Consider the following 15,946-nt stretch of genomic DNA (forward strand, 5'->3'; position numbering starts at 1 on the left):
AATAATCTTTTATTGTGTAAAGGGCTATAGTAAAAAGAAAAGAAAGGGGGAATTCTGAAAGAGGCAAAACGATAGAGGATGAAGCTGGGGGAACGGGGGTCATTTTTCGGTGGGTATAGAATTGGAGACACCTGCAGAAATAAGAGGCAACAAAAGTTGAGGGATGAATAGGCCACAAACATCCAGATGCTCGTGAGTAGCAAAGACAACAATGACTGGCCAAGAACTGAGTCAGCAAACTGGCACAGAAAGCAAAAACAGAAAAGGCATAAAAAGAAAGCGACCTTAAATCCACAAGATTTTATTTTTCATCCAAAAACATGTCAAACAACTTTCTGGCGTGGTGTTTTACAAAGACTACAATGATAAACTCTGCCGGGGGATTATTGTTGTGATTTTTGTCCCCCCTCTGTTTCTAGAATCTATATTCATATTCTTGTCTGTACAAGAAAATTGGCAATCTTTGTCTTTCAACATATCAAATAAATCAAAATAAACTTCTGAACTAATGCGCTCGGCAGACCAGGACAAAGCAGTCACACTCCCCTTTGGAACAAGCATCTATACTCATAATCCTATACTGTATGTGATGGGCTCTGTCACTCCCCATTGCACACACACACACATACACACCTTTGATCTGGATTTGGCCTGGGCTTTATATAGTGACCCTCATAAACTACGGTGTGGCTGGGCAGGTTTGTCACTGTCACAGGTAAATGATGTAATTAATGAGTGTGTAGCGGTGTGGATGGGACCTGGGGTGCTAGCTTTTAAACACCTCTCCAGCTGACTGGGTTTGGGGAGGCCCAGCTGGACATAGCCAGTGGATCAATACGGGGTCAGGGGTCAACCCTCCCATTACAGCCAAGATAGCTCCCATCATCGTCTGGCTAACGATGCCTGCAGGAGGGCCAGAGATGGAGCCACTGTTGGGAGAGGAAGCAAAATTCATGGGGTTTGGAACTGAAGCTAGCGCAGGTTGAAGCCAAAAATGCCTAACTGTGATGTATGCTAACATATATCTGTAGGCTGCATGAATCTGTAAGAACACATGGTGGAGTATCTGGCAGAGTTTACTGTGGTTGGAGACTCCATATTCTGTTTTTGTCAGGTCACACCTGAACGATAACACCAAAAAAGTCCATCGCTCCAACACATTGTATTTTCACATATTAAAATTAACAAAAACCCCAGTGGTAGAAGTATGATGAAATAATTTGTCTCCTATTATATGTTGAAATAAGACAGAATATGGAACATACTGACAGATTTCTACAAAAGTATCACGAAAAGGGTGGTTGATTTGATTTTTCAATTGTAAACAGGTACAACAATCTCAATATAGTGGTAGATTATTTATGCTATGTTGAGGAAATATATTTGAAAAACAAAGAACCAGTAAAGATGAAGATTCCTGGCAATGTAGAGCTGAAAGAAAAAAGTTAACTCAACTGTATAATAAATTAACCCAAATGTATCTGTACTGATGGCCTGTGGCTAACATCACTACTGTTGCTAATGAGAAATGGACAAAGGACAGCAGGGGAGCATGGAAAACTGGCCAAATCCGTTGAATCAATAACTGTAACCCTAGAGTGCTTATTGTTTGAAAAAAACTAAACTTTACCTAACGTTTTATGTGACAGGTAGCCTTGAGCCTCTGGATGCTCCTCCCCTTAAACAGGCAGTTGGCAGCTCTCAGTCTTAGGTGGCCTTCCCATCAGGCATGTACTGTTTAATGAGACGCACCTGTGTAAAGATGAGGTGTACTGTCTAATGAGACGCACCTGTGTAAAGATGAGGCTGTTTTTGTAGGTTCAGGCAACATGAGCTCTTTAACACACATGCCATGGATATTCCTCTTCCTGTGCAGTTGTGAGGTATGCTGATCTCTTTTTTTTTTATTCCAGATAAACCTGTACTTTTAGTTATAGTGCCGTACCTATTTTGTTTGTAGGCTCATTTCATGAACACACCAAACATCACTCATGTCCTGGTGCCACTGCACGTTTTCACCATGTGCAAGTGCAGAGAGCAAATGGTTCTAAACTACTACTCAGATCAGTCCCACCTTACTCCCAGAGCCAACTACAAAAAATAGATAAAACATTTAGCAGTAGAAGTTGTGTTAGCCATTGAATGATGCTGTGCAACAATATGAAGCTCACACATATTCCAAAAGAGTGCAGCATATTATAACAGCACATAAAAACAAGGAGGGCAAAATAATGTTACAAATTTGGTAATAATAAAAACTGTCATCTGGTGACCTTACTGTTTTAGATTCCACAAATTTAAAATAAAGAAATAGATCAAAATCTCTTGGTTCTCAAAATTATCTCTGATCTGGCTGACTTTAAATGTTTGTGTGTGTTAATGCAAGAGTTGAAGATAACACCGAATCATTCTTTCAACCCTTCCTCTTCTTTTTTTTTAAATGATACCTCAGTGGGTAAAATATGCTCTTTTTTTAAGCAAATCTGGTAACATTTTTGTTTTGGAAAAGATGTTGGACTGCCATTATTTAATTACAATTTAATGTGGAAAAGTGACTACTCATATTGTCTCAATCAAAACATTATTTGCAGAGAAGATGGTCAGTTTATTAAAGATAACTGGCTCTTTCTGGGGTTTTAAGGCTGCTGAGGTTGTTGGGAATGGAATTTTACATTGCAGATGTTAGATTTAAATTTTTTTTTTTATTCTACGATTTATTTTTATCACTGCTTACAGATGTGCTGTCAATTTAAATACAACTTTATTAGATTTGTCATCTTGTTAATTTCATCTTAAGAACTGATTTAAAGTTAGATTTTCATCAGTAGCCTAACATCACTGCATTGTCCATGAATTGACTCCTATTAATACATTCTTCTACAACAAGGGTCTCTGTTATGTCATACACCGCTCTCTTCACCCACATTTGTTGTCTTTATCTATAAGTAGTGCAATTGAACGAAGACAACAGTGTCAATAAATGAATAAATAAAAGGTGTATGCCCAGGCCATTCAGTAACTCCACAATTACAGTATATGAGCTATTCTTTCCCCCTTTATGAAGCCCAAACATTTCACTTTTATTCCTCTGTATAGATAATGTAGTTGTATAAAGTAATTCATGGATTATTTGTTTACAGAAATAAAAATGTAATGAGCTGAGGCCTCATGTATCTAAACTCCTTTCACATTAGCAACTCGGTTCATTTCAGACCACTCAGACTCAGTAGTCCCTCCAGTTGAACCGTATAGAGGTCAAAACTCAACAGCTAGTCTAATTTAAAGTGTGCCTCATATTTAGGAGCTTTGGGGGGGGGGGTTTTGTTTGGTTTTTTTGTTTTTTTATCCTGTAGGTGCCCCAAGGAAAACTGTGACCGTTTTTGTTCATGATGGTGATACATTATTAATATTACAGCAGGCGAGCATGGAAAATTGTTCCTGGACAGATATGGTTTGATCAATATCCTCAAGGGGCAGAAGCCTCATTAATCTTAAACTTCCCTCACATTAGCAGGACTGTCCAATTCAGACCACTCTTTACTCGCACTCACTCACCACTCCAGCAGATCCATACAGAGATCAAAACTCAACAGCTAATTTAGAGTGCACTGGAGTTTTTAATGCTGTGAGCTCCCCAAGGAATATTGGAACTGGTTTGTTCATGATATCAGGTTGATGAATTATGGCTATTGTACAGATCTTAATTTGTAAATTCAGATCTGTAGTGGACTTGCCAGTCTTTAAGTCTCTGCTTAAAATGCATTTACTGTATTTTTCATGGCCTTTGGATCAAAGTGGAGTTGATATGACTCCTCTTTGAATGTTTTATTGTCTGTCTTTTGCTTTTTATTGTGGCTTATTTAAAGTACTTTGGTCAACAAGTTGCTGTTTTTGAAGTGCTGTGTAAATTTTGATTTAATACTTTATAAACCATCAATGTTTTAGTTCTGTCAGGTGAAACTTTTTCATGATTTTTCAAGAGGTGGAGAAATGTTATTACATTTAGTTTGGCTATTCTACAATTCAAAATCATGAAAAATGCCAATTCTGTAAGATTTTTGTTTGCTAACCTGACAATCTGTGCCCTGCAATGCAAGTTTATTTACATACTTTAGCACAGTTTAACTACAAGGTGCTTCAAACTGCTTTAAGATATAAAGATGCCTAAGGAGAAGATATAGAAGAAATACAAGACACATTTTAAAGGAAAATAAATAGATGATAAAAATAAGCTGAAATAAAATTAAGCTTTTACTGTATAGTAATTAAGGAATTTACTTTAGATCGCTGTTCATAGTGCAGGTACCACTGGCAACATTTAGAGACAAGTGTACCTATGAAGTGATTAGTCCATTTAATCGATTAGGTATTTTACAGAAAATGAATTGAAGACTATTGGATTACTATTAATTAGAAAGATTTGATAATCAATTAATTTAAATCATGTTTAAGCAAAAAACAAACATACAGATGTTTCTGCCTTTATCCTGTGATTGTAAACTGAATATCTTTAGGTTTTGGACTGTTAGCTGGACAAAAACTTTAAAAAATGTCACCTTGGGCTCAGAAATACTTTAATCTACATGTTTCACTATTTTTTGACAGTTCATAAACCAAATGTTTAATTGAATAATCATTAATAGAAAAAAAATCTTCAGACTAATCAAAAATAATCATTGCAGCAACCCTAACAAATAAAGAGATCTTTGTTGCGTTTCAGTTGGAGTAATGAAGATGACGGTTAAGATCAGCACTAAATGTGAGCAGTTGATACTTTGTGTGACCCACTGGTGTTTAAAGATGTGCCAGTGGATGCACTATCTTCCTATGGACAGGCTAAATCTATTACCAACCTTTCTGCGGTGTGAGTGAAATGCTCGTATTAGGGCAACTGTGCATTCAGAGGCATCCTTCAGGACAATGAACTATAGCCAGGGAGTGACAAGCTAGAAAAATGTCCCCACTTTTCAGGCTGTACAAATGACGTTTGGCCACGATAACTCACAACCGGACACTTCATTTCAAGTTGGGAGCTAGCTGGCCAGTCAAAAGCTATTATACCATCTTCTTTATTTGTGGCCCCTGGTTTTGGTAGTGGGACCATCAAATAAATACTGCTAAAATGCCACTTCAGTCAAAAATATTGGCGAATTCTTTCTCTGTCGTGACTGGGTCCGGATGGCAACCTGTGTCTAATGGTATAAACCTTTAAGAGTCAGGTGGTCAGGCAGCTGGCATCCATCAGGCCCAACAGCACCATGAGTTAGTGTTGGACATATATGCAAGTGAGTAAAAGTGACCAATGTTTCTGATCCCTTGCAGCCATTCTCAAAGCTTAATAAATTAATTGATTACCAATATATCACTGGGAATTGCTTGCTTAGAGGAATAATCAGTCACCGATTAAAAAAAAAAAAAAAGAAATGGCTATGAATACATTTCAAGGATGACAATCTTTGAGGAGTAATAGTATAATTCGTCACTTGTGACAGTCTATTTGATTGCTCTCGATATTTCAGTCTGGTGGAATATTGGAAAGAATCATGCCGGGTTGTCAGAGCCAGGCTGAGGTGTGTGTGAAGTTGAATGACGCTTTAATACGGTAATAAGGCAGCCAGAAGAACACTTAGACTTTCTAAGGTGACAGCAGCTTTATCGTGCATCACCTCATAAACTCCCATCATATCTGTCTGCCACTATTATCAAATGAGTGTTTAGTGTGTTTGTGTGCAGTGATGACAAGAGAGCACAAAAAGATCAGCATGAAAAGTGAGTGGATTCTTGCTGAGGCCAGAAATACTGTAGATTTTGACCTTTTTATAAGGGGGGGGGGGGGAAGCCCATCTTCCCATTCTGGAGTGAAACATTTCTCTTTTTGCTTCTCTTCCCTGCTGAAGCCCAGACAGCTGTGGTCAAACTTAGGTCAATAAAATGTCTGTCTGTCCATTGAGTTGCCACATCTATCAAATGATGAAAGTTTGTCTTTAAAGGAGAGATAGAATTCAGTGGAGAGACAGTGGGCCCTTTCTGTGAGACATGCAGGAAATTAATCAAGGAAATGGGGTTTTTGGTGTGCCTATATCACAACTAATCTATCCTTTGTCCACATGTAGCCGGCTCCAAGCCTCACCAATCAAGAGCGACATGCTGGCTTTATGAAAAGCCACTTGTTCCCTGCATAATTGGGGGGGTCTCATGGCTGAGTTAAATGTGAGGTGGAGGGAGGTGCAGTCGTGTTTGCCCATGTAAAGTGTGATCCAGATAATAGCATTTTCATCAAAGGTGGCAATTACATTCATTACAACGGCACAAGGCATGCCTGCAAGGAAATTAAGTGGTGAGAGGAAAGAAAAGCCTAATATATACCTCTTTTATCCTTTCCCCCCACCTCTGTTCTTTTTCAAATGCTCCATGTGGAGCAGGAGACCTCAAGAAAGAAACAGTCACAGTAGAAGAAGAATAAATCTCGTCAAAGTCCCCCTTCACCTTTTTACCTCCAAGAGGCTCCTGTCTTCCGTTACTATGGCTGCACTTGTCTGAAAGTGAAAAGCTTTTCTAGGATGGTAATCTGAAATGCAGCTTTTACACAAGCCCAACAAATGATACCAAGTCTTAAGAAACTGCTTAAGAACTGCCCTAAATTAAATTCCCATTTCTTTCCAGTAAGGAGAAGCAAATTAATTGGCTTGTGTGGCGTTAAACCACAGCTTGTAAAGCAGCCGGTTAAGAGGAGAAGGGAACCTTTTTATTCAGGCCTTTTTAAATGTGAATCAGAGCAAGTGGATAACACTGCAACCTTCTCAAAGACAGGTGTCGTCCCAGAGCCTATTCTGCATGTGGCAGTGTATATTCACACTCGCTCATATCATTTAGATTAGTCTTGTTAAGACTCTGACTTCAAGTCAGACCTTTACAAAATGTTAAGTATGAGTTATTGTATAAATGTATCAAAATACACAAATGTTGGATTGTGTTTGATTTATCACAAGTTATGTAATTACAGTATATCCGTGGTTGAAAGTACTCCATTCAGCATCCAACACATATTTTCACAAAGAATGAATTATACTGGAGGAAGTAATTTCTATTCCAGCTTCCATCAGTGTGACCACAGCATTATTGGGTGTAAATGCCAACCCAAATAAGACTTATGGAGTATTACCTGTTCTCAGTCTCATTAATGCATGCTCACTGCCCTTTAACAGAACAGCTTAATATAACATGCAGTGGACATGTCATTAATGCAAAATTTAAGTTTGACTAATTATTACCCTTAAGTTGTTTAGGCTTAATAAATTTGTCCTTCAAACCAAAGGCCGCAGTAGTACTCACTGCAGCAAGTACAACATAAGACTATTATTTTAATTATTTCTATCATAGGAATTAAAAACAAAACTGCTGAAACAAATGAAAGCATTGAGATGCCAACAAATCATTATAGGTTGTGTGTAAATTATTCAACAGGATCTGGTCCCGGTGGAAACCTGAGCATAATTAAATTACAATAAAATAATAATAGTGTGGACAGGTTGTTAGAAGGTGGTGTAGTTGGCTGCTCCAGTGGTCACGGTTCATTTGATGAGGTCGACTGTCGCATATTCCATTGGCCTATGTACTGTCCCCTGGGACTTGGCAGCTGACAAAGACAGGACTCACCTACTGACTATACACTGAGCGTTCAGTGTCTCTACACTGATAGCCACGATCTGTGTCGTCTTAATGAGTCAAGCCTTTTCTCTAAGGTTAGGATTTATGAATCATACTTGCCTACATGGCTTAGCTTTGTAACTTGTGTCATATGGAGTAATTGTCTCAAACTGTGCAGTAGAATGAGAAATACCTGTTTCACCACTGAGGCATGTGCACCATCTAGTGTTCAAATACTGAACTGCACTCGCATGTGGGCAGGCAACAGCAGGTGTGCATGCAAAACCAAACCTGCTTGTTAAAATACTCAGTTCTTTAAGGTGACATGCATACAAGTGATACGCAGGCCAGTTTACTATACAGAGTATTGTGTAAATTGGCGGATAAACTTTCAACACTAAATGAGTGACTTGTGTTACAAAGTAGAGATTTCACTGGTAGCAGTTTATATTACTTCTATAGCAGTAGCAGTTGTAATATGGTAAAATGATACAGCAGCTTCAGTTGACTTGGTCATTTATCACCTTGTTCCTTAGTGGTTTTCCCACAACTTTGACACATTGGGGCAATGTGATCTTCACCAAGCACTTCCTGGTAAATTATTGATTGCAATAAAATATGAATGAGTCAATAGCTTTAGAACGTAATGCAGTTGCTGTGTCTCATTTGCCACTTGTGCATAATTGCAAGCTGTACATTCAGAAAGTGTCATGTCAAGGATGTGAATGGACATGCTATCAGTTAACTTCATTAGCTGGTGGCAAGAGATGTTTCAAATCTACATATCAGAAAACATTACCAGTAGTGTGGATGACATCAACGATATAGCTAGAAGATAGATTTCAATGATGAAAAATGACATTAGTGTCAATTTTTATTACTAATACCCAGAGGTGCTACAGTACATAGAGATTTTATAAAACAGGGTACTTCCCATTTAAACCTGGACTTGAACAGTCAGTGTTGAGAAACGCTAAGTCAGTGGTATGACATCATCATAAAGCCTATGCCAGTCTAAAATTATGGATTTTCTATTTTACCTGAAAGCTAAAAACACAAAACACACAAATAAAATTATCTCCTCTATAAAATGTGGTTTAGCTACTTGGATAAGGTTTGTACAAAGGTTTTCACTTGCACTTATTTTAAAAATGTGCCGACAAAAATGGTAAGCTGGTGCATTGTCGAGTCTTATTGTACTCTGCACATTTTTTTTTTTTTGATCTCATACATTGTGGACACCTGTATTGTTTTCTTTACAGCTCAAGTGGTGGGAACCTTTCTTTGAGGGTACATTGTGCTCATAGTGGGACGGTTTTCATCGGTGCACACAATGAACTTTCACCTTGGTTTATTGTTTTGGTCCAACGGATTGTTTTCACGTATGCATTGTAGCGAATGGAAAAAAATTAAAATCTAGTGGTACTCTTTAAGATTTAGTCAAACACGTGCAGACAATGTAAATAATGACCATGTCGACCAGATACCGGTGTTGCTTTTGAGAAAGATGCTTTCGCTAGCATAAGCTAACGTTAGCTGTGTGGCTAACGTAGCGTACGTAGCTTTGGTAACAACATGACGATGATGAGGAGCGGTGTGTAGCAGCGACCGACCAGACACTGGGTCGCGGCGATTTCCTGCTTGTCAATCACCGATTTCCAGGATTATCCTGTCTTTGTGTCTGGATAGCCACAAAACGTTTTGTTTGTAAGCAAACAAAACTGTATACATTTAGGTAACTGCCAAGTTATTTTCGAAGAGGTATGTGTACATATTTTTTTAACAGAGAGCTAACATTAATGACGGTGATACTTTTCCAATCTGGTTGGCTGTATTTTTTTAATAATAATCTAGCCACTTTTCATTTTCATGCTATCAATCTTTGCTGTTAAATAACACATCAAAACGTCTTTTTAGTGTTGGACATATACATTATTTTGTTTCAATGGGTGAGGAAAAACCGGACACGCTGGACTTTGTGAAGGATTTCCAGGAGTATTTGAGCCAACAGACTCAACATGTCAACATGATATCAGGCTCTGTCAGTGGTGTCAAGGAGGCAGACGAGCTGCCAGCAGGTAAATATTTGTGTCATTTAAATGCTTTAAAACCTTTAAAACCGGTCTGTGTAATTCCGTTAAGCATCTCTGATTGGTGCAGACAGTTTAGTTTAGGTAAACGGATGACAGATGCACAGGTAAGCATTATCTGACTTAGATGCTTCAAATAGTAATTTCAAGAGTGTTATTGTTTAGGGTGCCTTCAAAATAAGTCAGACATGGACATTCTTAACCATATGATCTTTCAAAAGGTCTGAAATTTGTTTAAATCATTGGCAGTTTAATGAATGGCTGGCTTGTAATTTATAGTACCACTTATTACATTACTTTTTACATTAAAACAGCATAAGTAACAATGACGAAGAAGCAAGAGTCTACAGAGCATTTATTAGTCTTGGAGTACATGGTACAGATGACTTAAAATACCAGTTAGTTTTACAAACAGATCATGCAAAATGAGACCCTGAGGCAGCAAGTTCCTGAACAAAACCTCACCAGTTGAGGCTAAAATGCATGTAGTTTGTCTGAGGATATGTTGGTTACAGTAGAAATTCAAGTCTTTGTCTTGAGCAGACTTTAATAATACTGTTCAAGCCGTTTCTGTCTTTCACAGTCCAGACTGTGAAACCAGAAAATAAGAGATTGACAGGACACACACCACAAAAGTGGTAAACACAGCTGAGAATGACAAGACTGAAGGAAAAGAAGTGTAGTTTGCTGAGGTGTATTCTCTGCTGCCTCCACTTCACAGTAACATTTGTATTTACATCAAGTTGAAGCTGATCATCTCAAGTAGAACCCAAGTGGCTTCCCAGTAAATTCAAAGCAGGAACTGTATTCTTGATAAGACTTCAGATTTTTTGTGTTTCCCTAGGCAATAAAGTATTATCTGAATTTGTATGGTATGCTGTTTCATTATTTTTCTTTGAATAAATTGCGAGTCTTGTGTGCAGATTGCAGTCAGAATGGACTGGATCATCCATCAGTGGACATGTCACTTGAGGACAGCTCAGGGATCCTGGTGGATGGTTTTGAGAGGACCTATGATGGTAAACTCAAGTGCCGCTACTGCAACTACGCCACCAGAGGCACAGCCCGACTTATTGAGCACATTCGAATTCACACAGGTGAGTGTTCATAGTTCATTTTCAGGAGATGACATCCACAAGGTTTTGTTATTTAACCTTTTTCCTTACTTGAACAGGAGAGAAGCCTCACCGCTGCCATCTCTGCCCATTTGCTTCGGCCTATGAGCGCCACCTGGAAGCTCACATGCGATCACACACAGGCGAGAAGCCGTATAAATGTGAGCTGTGCTCCTTCCGCTGCAGTGATCGTAGCAACTTGTCTCACCATCGCCGCAGACGCCACAAACTCCTGCCAATGAAAGGTGCTCGCTCACTTTCTCATAAGAAGATGCTGAGTGTTTTACAGAAGAAGGCCAGCTCACTGGGCTATGGCCGCCGGCTCCTCATCAACTTCAGCCCCCCTTCTATGGTGGTGCACAAGGCTGACAATATGAACGACTTTTCTCATGAGCTACCCCACTTACATCAGGAGACCTATGATAATCAAAGTCGAGCAGTCAAGGATGGACTCTCCACAAATCAAAATAACCGCCACCATGATATGGTTATGGATAATCCTCTAAACCAGCTGTCCACCCTGGCAGGCCAGTTGGCCAGCCTCCCTTCTGAGTCCCAGGCTCAGACCCAACTTCCCATGTCTCCTGGAGCTGAGTCTATCGTCGATGAGAAGCCCTTCCTTATCCAGCAGCCCCACCCTGCCACAGCTCCAGTGGCTGTCACAGCCAGCATGACCCATGCTGCCTCCTCCTCTTCCCCAATCACTCCAGAGCCCCGGGCTCCTCCCCACAGCAATTGCAGCCCTGGAGGGGGACCCTGCAGTGAGCACAGTGGCCGCACCAGTACCCCTAGTATCTCTAACAGTCAACCCAGTACGCCAGCCCCAGGCCTGTCCGCAGCGCTCCAGGACCCCCACATGCTGCATCACTGCCAGCACTGTGACATCTACTTTCCAGACAACATCCTCTACACCATCCACATGGGTTGCCATGGCTATGAGAACCCATTCCAGTGCAACATCTGCGGCCACAAATGCAAGAGCAAGTACGACTTTGCGTGCCACTTTGCCCGCGGCCAGCACAAGTGAGATGAATGAGGAAAGCTTTCAGTGAACTTTTACTGGACGCCTTTGGTTTATTAAATCCAATGTAATTTTATTTATTGGTATTTTACTTGGCCTTGATGTAGCCTAGCCTTTAAAAATTGTACTTATACAGGAGAAGTCAACATTCATATGGTTTCATTTTAAATAATTAAGGTGCCCATTTGAGTGTATTATGAAGGGATGAGCAGTGTTTTTGATAAGTTGAGAATTTATTTGTGGTGGTGGAGGTGGAAGGAGTCACATGCTGTCAGAAATTAGAAAACCTAGTTCCTTACTTAGTCTAACTAATCTCATTTGGTGTAAAATATTAATTACATTTCAATTAATTAACTTAGCCTTTTTTTTTAATTAAAAGCTCAAAAATGAAACCATGCACATTCTGTTTCTAAATGTAAATTTTTTTTCTTGTATTGAACGAAGAATACAAGCCCCCCCCATATATTTTCCTTTATGGAGGTTAAAAAAGACTGTAGCTCACCAGTGCCTTCCAAGAGAGTTACAAGGGGGAAGGGTGTACTCACACAGAAAACTGGTTCAGACTCTCAACAGCGTGCTCCTCTTAAAAAAAAAAAAAATGCACATTTCATAAACAGTCTTTTGCAGGACAGATCTGAGTGGGCCTCCCAAATTAATTCTCAACTCTCCTGGAGTCATATTGGCTGAACTCAAAGGAGTCAAACAGCTGACTTCCAGTGGTCTTACTTAAGCCTTGTTGAAATTATTTTAGTGCTTGGTGCATTACTATTATTTCTTTGCAGTGCCTGATATTGTCACTTTCTTGTTTGTCCAATATAGAGAGGACAGTTACTATGAAGAGTAATAGATATTATTACAATATCCTGTTTAGGCCTAGAACCTTAGGACTCAAGGTTGGCCATTGTGGTTTTATATGGTAGCCATGTGTTTTTGTTTTTTCCTAAAATTCTGCTCCATGAATGCTGCTAAGAAACTCTGGAATCAATACAGATGGCATCCACAGTAAAACCTGGCCAGACTTTGTATCAGTGGTTTTTGATCAGCCAGCTAAGTTGTTAAACTTTTTGTTGGGAGTCATGTTGTTTTGAAGTTTGTCCACACAGTGCCCTTCCTTGACCAGCATCATGGTAACATTATTCATTTTGCTAAGGTTTTGTATATCCTTTTAAATATATTTCACACTCTGGTCTTTTGATATAGTATGAAGTCACTTTGACATCCAGTATCTCCGTGTTTAGGACAAGAGTCAACAGGTCTTGTCTCATGTGAGCACTTTTTCAGAATTGCCATGTAGCACTCGAGGTGCAGCGTTTTAACTTATGTGATTAACACTGGGATTCCTCATTTAACATATGGATCTCAGTGCTTTTCTGAATATTTACTGAGTATTGTATTCTGAGTGGTCGGATAGATGTTCAGTGTCAAAAAAGTCAAAATCATGTTGCAGTAAGACTGCTAGGTTAGCAAGATTGTTCTTTGTCTTCTGTACTGTTGTCTTTTGCTTAGCAACGTGTGTGTGTGGAGAACAGTTGCAGTTTTTAGGACCACCTCCTTGTCACCTGTGTGGAGAACAGTTACAGTTTTTAGGACCACCTCCTTGTCACCATGCTTACCAGTAATAGGGGCATCTTGTAATGACTGCCTTATGTTCTCTGTGTGTTGTAGGTTCAGTGGTGAATGTTCAAGCCTTCTGGCTGAATCTCCTCCCTCTGGGATGGCAAATCATTTTATTGTGAGATGGATTACTCTAATTTATAAGTAAAGTGTTTTCTAACTGAGGTGCACTTTGTTTGCTTGTTTTCCATCTTTAAATTTCAGAACAGAAATCGGGAAAAGTGATATTGTGGTTGTTTATATTCTACTTGAATATGACAGTGAAATACTCAAAGATTGTCTTTTGATGATGCTTTTAATCAGGTAAAGCAATAAAGAGAGAAATGGTGAGTATAATTCACTGTTACAATGAACAGAATGGCTAATGATTTGTAAAGATGACTGAAGCAGCTTTAAATTAAGCCTTGTCCTGCTTATGAGTCCCTTCTTCCTTTTTCTCAGGGTCTGGCAAAGAGAAACAGTGAAATGTCTTATTGTAATGACTTTTCTTAATGCTACCCTAACATAATTCTTCACTCAGTTCACTGTTGGTATCATAACCAGGTACAAATGACTACAGACCTTTGAGTTGGATTGGACCCAGGACCAAAGTTTGGCTGTCATGTTTTGACCCCAGATCTCTGGCCTTGCGTTTGGTGCAGCCACGGCGGCAGCGGGAGTTGTAGTCAGACTGTGGACATATCAGGACCTTGCACTGGATGTACACAGAGTCTGTGGCTCGCAAGAACTGAAAGGTCCTAAATGTGAAGCGGGCATAGGAACGGGTGCCAGTGACATAGGCATGGTAGGTGCTGTCCATAGTACATCTAAAGGTGAAACGGAAATGGTTACTGGTCAACGCAGGTACTGTGAATATGCAAGGAACACAGATGATACAATGGAAAAATACTATTACAAATTAGTCTTATTAATTAAAATTCAGTAAAGTATCATTAGTAAAATGGACTACAATATCAAAAGTAAAAGCACTATTCCGCTAACTGATCAAATTGTTGGTAATGATGCATGTTAATGTTATTTATAGTCTTATAATTAAATGCTTTATATATTATGTATAGCTGTAAAATAAATGTAGAGTGGAAGTATAAAGTAACAGAAAATGAGAATACATAAGTACATCAAAATTACACCATTTTAGTAAATATAGTTTGAACGACTGTAGAAAATAAGCAGAAGAAACCAGAGCAGGCTCGTTACTTTTAATCTACATGGCTTTCTGGGAGTAATGACACAAGGCACACTCTTCATCTTACCCATTACGGACCAGGTAGTAGGGTCTGGTCTGGAAATCGTGGGGCGATGGTGAAGCCACACAGGTGTCAAGAAAGAGGACCAGGCTGCTGTCACTTCTTCCGAAGTCCACTTGCACATACAAGTTCTGGTTGAGTGTGACCACATATGGCACTTGAGTCACCTGAGAGTGAAAGCAAAATGTCAGCATCACGTCTAAGTATTTATAATAGTTATTCTCTGAACAAACAGCCACCTCAGTGCTACTCAAACACACCTGAGAGTAGAAGCCACTGGATGTGTAAAAAGCCATGCTGGTATTGAACCTGCCTGTTCCTGAAAGGCTGCTGTTACCACGATTTTTGACAAGGTACATAATCTGGGCCACTGAGTCCTGCTCCAGTCGACAGCCCACATTTATCTTAAAGTGAGACTGGCGTGTAATCTCTCCAGCCCTGGAGGTGTAGGCACGGAGAGTGTTCGTGTACACGACTCTGCTGTTCTCAAACTGTTGAAGGTAGATATTCGGACAAAAATGTATCACTAAAAATTCTGATATTTGCATTCATGTCCTTACATCACACAAATTTATGGAATTACTATGAAGTACTCTATATTAATATTTTACAGAAAGGGATGAGTTGTCTACCTTTCTAACGTTGCCGCAGTTATTAATGGGAAAACTGAAGACCACCTGGTATCTGGAAATCTGTGGTCTGCATTGTGGGTCGTCCAGGTACAAATTGTGGCCGTCATAGCCAAGAGAGTTCAGGTAAGTCTTTTCAATCGTGATGTTCATGTTGTCTGAAGAACAGTTCACTCGACCTGACAAAAAAATCATGTTAACTATAATCTTGCTGTACTTTAGCCCCTTTAATTGACCACTTGACAGAAGAGGATATGGATATGTCAGTTTATAGTATTCTGGCTGATTTAAGGATGCCCTGCTAGAATGGCATTAAAGAGGACTACAGTAATTGTTTTGTATCTCAGTACTGTTGGAGTAATGAAAAGAGACAGATTGCTTTTATGATTTGGACCAATTTCTCTGGCAGAGGCCAAGATATCCTGATTCTGTCCCTAGTATGCAAGATCCAAAAATGTAAGATCCTACAGTGCAGTGTAACCAATAGCACCTTAAATCCAGCTTAACTGTACCTGCGCTTGGTGCCAGGGAGCTAGTGAACTCAGCAGCGAACCCTCGGCCGACCACAGAATGGTCAGTTCGG

At 39.5% G+C, this 15,946-nt stretch overlaps 3 protein-coding genes across 4 annotated transcripts in view; 2 read left to right on the forward strand and 1 right to left on the reverse strand.

Moving 5' to 3' along the window:
• The first annotated feature begins 1,773 nt into the window (after positions 1-1,773).
• Positions 1,774-15,946, forward strand: part of agt (angiotensinogen) — a 23,686-nt gene continuing 9,513 nt past the window's right edge. For both annotated transcript variants that reach the window (XM_020598494.1, XM_020598502.1), the window contains exon 1: positions 1,774-1,883. The gene's annotated coding sequence lies outside the window, so the exon portion shown is untranslated. The remainder of the gene's footprint in view (positions 1,884-15,946) is intronic.
• Positions 8,964-12,797, forward strand: ikzf5 (IKAROS family zinc finger 5). Its single transcript, XM_020598511.1, has 4 exons — positions 8,964-9,408; positions 9,565-9,725; positions 10,661-10,834; positions 10,912-12,797. Exons 2-4 carry the CDS (start codon positions 9,593-9,595, stop codon positions 11,877-11,879), a joined length of 1,275 nt encoding a protein of 424 aa, XP_020454167.1. The 5' UTR covers positions 8,964-9,408; positions 9,565-9,592; the 3' UTR covers positions 11,880-12,797.
• LOC109959285 (CUB and zona pellucida-like domain-containing protein 1) lies at positions 12,890-15,938 on the reverse strand. Its single transcript, XM_020598519.1, has 7 exons — positions 15,876-15,938; positions 15,367-15,542; positions 14,995-15,225; positions 14,741-14,901; positions 14,049-14,293; positions 13,478-13,931; positions 12,890-13,432 (listed from the first exon to the last, which is right to left on the reverse strand). The coding sequence occupies exons 2-6, from the start codon at positions 15,514-15,516 to the stop codon at positions 13,885-13,887; spliced, it is 834 nt and encodes a 277-aa protein (XP_020454175.1). The 5' UTR covers positions 15,517-15,542; positions 15,876-15,938; the 3' UTR covers positions 12,890-13,432; positions 13,478-13,884.

The sequence above is a fragment of the Monopterus albus genome, unplaced genomic scaffold (assembly GCF_001952655.1).
Source record: "Monopterus albus unplaced genomic scaffold, M_albus_1.0 scaffold3.1, whole genome shotgun sequence".
NCBI classification, from domain to species: Eukaryota; Metazoa; Chordata; class Actinopteri; order Synbranchiformes; family Synbranchidae; genus Monopterus; species Monopterus albus.

Coding starts and splice junctions, on each gene's coding strand:
- ikzf5 (XM_020598511.1), top strand. CDS start 9,593: ATGGGTGAGGAAAAACCGGACACGCTGGACTTTGTGAAGGATTTCCAG. Junction 9,726..10,660: donor GGCAGACGAGCTGCCAGCAG/GTAAATATTTGT, acceptor TCTTGTGTGCAG/ATTGCAGTCAGAATGGACTG. Junction 10,835..10,911: donor GCACATTCGAATTCACACAG/GTGAGTGTTCAT, acceptor TTACTTGAACAG/GAGAGAAGCCTCACCGCTGC.
- LOC109959285 (XM_020598519.1), bottom strand. CDS start 15,516: ATGAACATCACGATTGAAAAGACTTACCTGAACTCTCTTGGCTATGAC. Junction 15,226..15,366: donor ACTGCGGCAACGTTAGAAAG/GTAGACAACTCA, acceptor TACCTTCAACAG/TTTGAGAACAGCAGAGTCGT. Junction 14,902..14,994: donor CCAGTGGCTTCTACTCTCAG/GTGTGTTTGAGT, acceptor TTTCACTCTCAG/GTGACTCAAGTGCCATATGT.